The following is a 5,388-nucleotide window of genomic DNA, read 5'->3' as shown; positions in this document are numbered from 1 at the left end:
AGGTTTATAGAAGTTCAGGTTTATAGAAGTTCAGGTTTATAGAAACGGATCCTGTTTGTCTTTAAATGTTTCCTGGAGCTTTTAAACTAAAAGACGTTGGATTCTCCCAACCTCAGGATCATCGCTGCCGTTTGTTTCATTTTAGTATTCGTAAACAATCCTTCTTTGTTGGTGGATGATGATAAACTGACATGTAAATATTTCCGCAGCAGCAGCTTTAGTTTTTCGTTGGCGGCCATGTTTCGGCTCCGGTCGCCTCCATGCTTCATGCTGGATGTTTCGTACCTCCAGCAGCAGAGATGCAGACGGTCGTCACCAACCTGGCGCTGCAGAAGCTGCAGTCCTACTTCGCCATCGTGGTGATCTTCACCTACAGCATTCTGCTCAGGAGCGACTTTGAATGCAGCTGCAAGCGCCAGCTGTACTACTGCATCATCTACGCCGTCACACCTGGTCTCATAGCAACCGTCCTGATGCTGTGGTCCAACCGGCTGTTCCAGAGGACCTGCAGCTACCGCTCCAGGTTCAAGAGCTTCATCTGCCGCCAGGTGTTGAAGGCGGCTCTGGTCGGCCTGCTCTGGGTGGCGTTTCTCCTCATCGACGGCGACTGGTGGGCCTGTTGCTTCAACAAGCTCTCTGAGCAGCAGGCGGGCCTGCCCTGCAAGGCCGCAGCCAAGCGGAGCGACGAGGAGAGAGAAACCATGGCTGCCATCAAAACCACGTCCAGGGTGAGTCACGTCTGCCCCGGCCAGCAGGGGGAGCAGCTCCAGGTGACAGCCTGTCTCTGCTGCAGGTGAGCGGCTGCTGGCTGCTCTTCCTCATCGTTTTCTCCGGAGCCATGAGTTCCTGGACCCGATGGAGGAGCAGCTGCAGCAAAGGAGCGACTCAGTACGAAGAAACGCTTTACTACAAGCTGGTTCTGGAGGAGGAGGAGGCGGTTCTGAAGGAGGTTCTGAGGGAGTCCATCAGAACCAAGCTGACCCAGCAGATCCGGACCAAATGTGAGGACAACTGGAAGGAATGCTTCAACGTGGCTGAAGAGGTCATGAAGAACCAGAGAAAGCAACCAGAGCAGAAGGTGACCAGTCAGTTCATGAAACGTTTATTAAAATATGAAACAAATTCAGGTTTTTCTGAACAAACAATCCAACGTTTAAAATTCAGTCGACAAAGAAAAGATTCAGATGAAGCAGATTTAACTGGAACGTCTAATTTTTACTGTTTAAAGTTCAAAACTTTCATTTGGTTTTGATTCGTTTTCCTGATTTTATTTAAACTGAAAGGAAATGATTCGAACCGGACCAGAACCAGAACCGGACCAGAACTGAACTAAATGTTTCCATGGCATGTACTTCAGGAATCATTTTGGTTCAGTCCGGTTTGATTCTGGTCTGGTTCTAGTTCTGGTTCTGGTTAGAACAATGATGTAACCAGAATGAGAATCTGTCTGGAACCAGAACCGGACCAGAACCAAAGTTTATCAAGTAGAGCAGGAAGTGATCCGACATCAAAATGTTCCGAAAGCGAGGAGCCATGATGTGTTTAGCGAAGGTTCAAAGGTCAGACAGACGCTAGTTTAGCTTAGCATCTGTTAGCAGCAGGAAGTGATGCGTCTGTCAGGAAAAAAAAGAGTTAAAATGTGTTCAAAGATTTCATCTGAAATGTTTCTGATTTTTTCAGGACAAAAACGTTGAACTGGATGAAATATCAGAGGTAAATCCATCGGCTTCACGCATCACAGGAAATAACTGACATCACAACCTGTGACATCACAGGAAATAACTGTGACATCACAACCTGTGACATCACAGGAAATAACTATGACATCACAACCTGTGACATCACAGGAAATAACTATGGCATCACAGGAAATAACTGTGACATCACAACCTGTGACATCACAGGAAATAACTATGACATCACAACCTGTGACATCACATGAAATAACTGTGACATCACAGGAAATAAATCGGTCTGTTTCCTGGTTTCTGATGTTTCTTTTAAATTTTCTGTTTTCATTTTTCAGGAAGCGTCGCGTTTGGTGGATAAAGAGAAAAACACGAAACCCTGATCAAGTTAAACTTCGACTCCAGTTCATTTCTATGCTTCATTTTTATTTTACTGATCTTGGCTCTTAAATAAAAATATTTTTCTGTTCCTTTCTCTTTTACTGGATCAGTTTTGTTTCTGTTTTATTTTAGTTCAGCTCTTTAGTTACTTTAGTTTTATTGTTTCTCATGTTTAGTTATTTGTTTGATTTTTACTCTTGTATCATTTTTCTCTCCTGGTTTCTAATCATCTGTTTCTTCTTCACTGATCGACTCAGTAAATATAAACTTTTTCTCAGTTCCTCTCAGTAAATCTCCTTATTTTCTGTTTCCTACTGAAATCATTTCAATAACCAGAGGAAGCATCATGCTGAGGGACGCTGTCCATGTGAGGACAGATCTGTGTCCCTCTGAGCGTCCTGCAGCAGGTCAAACGTTTCTTCAACATGTGGAAACACAGCCTGAGGTCAAAGGTCACAGAGTCAACGGGTTGAGCCGCTCCATCCTGTGACTTTATAGAAAATGATCTAAATAAATATTTAAAGCTCCAGCTGCTGCAGAATTACTTATAAACTCTTCAATAACCTGGAGGTCAAAGGTCACCCTGACATGACGGTTAACATCAACGAGCAGCCTTCAGGATCACATGAATGACCTATGCCAAGAGAGCCATGTCTTAGTTCAGGCTTTAACTAGGACATGTGGCCAGAAAAGACCAAACAAAATGTAAGAAACCACTAGAAGGACTCCCAGGGTCGTAACCTTAACCTTAAAACTGAAGCTAATGCTAATGCTACACCTAACGCTAATGCTAATGCTAACCCAGGCAGTCTAAGAAGTAACCATCGGTTTAGTCCTTCAGCTCAGAGGACAGAAGGACGACAGAAACTGAAACCTGGTTTCTGCATCTAAACATTTAATTTCATAGAAGATAAATATTAATCTCTTTTATTATTCAAATATTTAACAAACAAATAATTTTAATAATGCTAATTTATTTAAACAGGAAAAGTTTAATTTGATTTAATGTCTTTTTATAGTGTCTTTTATCTGGTTTTAACTATATGTGGCCTAATATGCTGCAAAATTAAAGTATTTATAACATATTAATATCAAATATTACATATAAACCATTATTAACTAATAAAATGTAAAATAATATTCATGTTTTAAAATATGTTTTCACATTCAGTCTGGAAATTTATATTTTTACACTAAAAACTTTGTTTTGCTGATATTTTCCTAATTTGATTTGATTTCTGGTATCAGGAAAATAAAAATAAAAGTTGAACATGTTGCTGAGGGTCTATGAACTCTCCTGATCCTGTGAAGATCCTGAAAAATAATAAATCATGTCAAGAAACTTCATAGAAACCAGAAATCAGATGTTGAGTTTTTCCTGACGTCAGTGACACAGTTGGTACAACTGTTGCCATAGCAACCAGGTTGATGACACAAATCCAAGATCTCTGCTCATCTGGAGTTTTTCTGCCTCCACATCAGGAAACCTGCTGGTCTAGTTCAAGTAAACAGGAGCATGGAGGAGTGTCAGAGGTTACCGGGTCGGATGGTGGAGGATTGTTCTGGTTTCCACCTGAACTGTAACCTAAACAGAACAGGAAGTTAAATCAGAGCCGAGTTTGTTGGAAACAAAGTTTAAATCATGAATAGTTTTAGTTTCTGCTTTGAATGTCAGCAGGTCGCCTACTTATCAGGTTCTGGTTGGTTTTAAAGTTTTATCATTATTTTGAGTTTCCTCCTTAGTTCAGATCTTAGTGATTCTAGTTTAATTATGTCTATGTATTCCTTGTGTCCAGTTTTTCTTTGTTACCCTTGGATTCATCTTGTGGGTGTAGTGATGAACTCTGACCTCCAGACTGAAACCAGCTGGTTAGAGATGATTTAGAAACTGAATCAATGAGACATTGATCGACAACCTGATGTATCGATGAAACTTGCTGTGTCTTCTGATTTTATATTTCTGTGTTTTACTGATAAACTTGATTCTGGTCCCTGCTCTCCCTCGCCCACTGTGCGTTTCCCTCTCTCTCCTCACACCTGCAGCCTGTTGGCCAATCAGGTGACAGGTGTGTAATCTGTCTCCTGGTTCTTCTGGATACATAGAAGTTTTTGTTCTAGATCATTTTTTACTAAATACTTCAGTGCCGACTTTACGCCTCAGACTTTCTGCATGTGGTTTACATTCATTCACCTTCACAGTGATGAATGGATGAAGTCTTGACAGGAGACAGGCTTACCCCTCCTGCCTCATCCTGGGAAGCTCCTCCATCTTTCTTCTCCTAACAGAACAAAAATAATAAAAGTTTCTGCAGAGCTGAATTTCATAAATGAGGAATTTATCAGGTTATCATAACTTCTCTGCAGCTCTTACAGGTTCTCCACTGAAGACTGAATCCAGACATGTGGATTTTAACATGAACCTAATGTTTGTAGGACATTGGTGGATTTACCGGCTTTGAAACCAACTGGAGAGAAATCTGCTGGGCCGGATTGGATCGGTTCTCCCAGCAGAACCGACCTCTGGGCCAGAGCAGAGGCAGAACAGGAACCAACACGCCCAGCTGCTGGGAATTAACCAATCAGAAGCTTCCAAAGCCATGACATCATCCTCTGGCTTTTGCCAGGTTCTTTGCAGCGATCTCTGAATTTAAATGTTTGACTCCTTGTTCTAAATGATTTAGTTGAACTGAAGTTTCCTCTGATTTAAAGTCATTTATTCTCTTTCACAGACAGAATCAAGAGGTTTTGGTGTAAATATCTGCTTTGAGCTCAGAGGTTTCTGGTCTCATTAGTTTAATAACTCAGATGTTTAATAGTTACCTGGTTCTCCTCAGGCCACAGTTCTTTCATCAGTTCTTCAGCTGCATCAAAACCTTCAATAAATCTGTTCTTGTTGTTCCGATTCAGGATTTCTTCAACGTTTTGGGTCAGAGCTTCTTTGGCTTTTTCTTTCAGAATCTGGTCAATGATATTTTCTCCTTCTTTTACAATGATCAGCTCATAGGGAGCAAATCCATCACAGCTGCAGAGGCAGTCCTCACAGCAGGTCCTGCAGTCTGTTGTAAAACGATTGCAGTATTTCCCGTCTCCCTCTGCAGAGCATTTCCTCCATCTCACTGCTGAGAAGCAAACAGCCAGGAAGAGGATGGCTGACAGCGTTCCCAGGCCAATGACCTGAAGGAAACGATGGTAGACGTTTAGTAATGTTACCAGGAACTAGGGGCTGAACGACCACATGTTTTAAGGTCGACTACATCATGATAATAGTCGAGTCGATGTCGACTAGTCGCGGTGACGTCATAGTGACGTAAGCGCAAAA

The 5,388-nt window shown here is 41.8% G+C and overlaps 1 protein-coding gene and 1 long non-coding RNA gene across 3 annotated transcripts in view; one reads left to right on the top strand and one right to left on the bottom strand.

Moving 5' to 3' along the window:
- Positions 1-2,184, top strand: part of LOC103130503 (uncharacterized) — a 4,996-nt gene extending 2,812 nt beyond the window's left edge. The window contains exons 2-5 of one of the 2 annotated variants that reach the window (XM_016665965.1): positions 292-728; positions 794-1,078; positions 1,681-1,713; positions 2,027-2,184. In XM_016665965.1, the coding sequence (XP_016521451.1) occupies positions 292-728; positions 794-1,078; positions 1,681-1,713; positions 2,027-2,071 (800 nt within the window). In that variant the 3' untranslated portion in view covers positions 2,072-2,184. The other variant, XM_016665966.1, reaches the window with a different exon arrangement.
- Positions 2,185-3,606: 1,422 nt separating this feature from the next.
- LOC107834497 (uncharacterized) lies at positions 3,607-5,276 on the bottom strand. The gene is made up of 3 exons (XR_001660287.1): positions 4,520-5,276; positions 4,299-4,348; positions 3,607-3,642 (listed from the first exon to the last, which is right to left on the bottom strand). It is a non-coding gene; the product is annotated as an uncharacterized LOC107834497 (long non-coding RNA).
- Between the last annotated feature and the right edge of the window lie 112 nt (positions 5,277-5,388).

Source organism: Poecilia formosa, unplaced genomic scaffold, assembly GCF_000485575.1.
Source record: "Poecilia formosa unplaced genomic scaffold, Poecilia_formosa-5.1.2 Scaffold642, whole genome shotgun sequence".
Classification (NCBI taxonomy): domain Eukaryota; kingdom Metazoa; phylum Chordata; class Actinopteri; order Cyprinodontiformes; family Poeciliidae; genus Poecilia; species Poecilia formosa.
The sequence above is the reverse complement of the archived record's forward strand: the minus strand, read 5'-3'. Positions and strand labels throughout refer to the sequence as shown.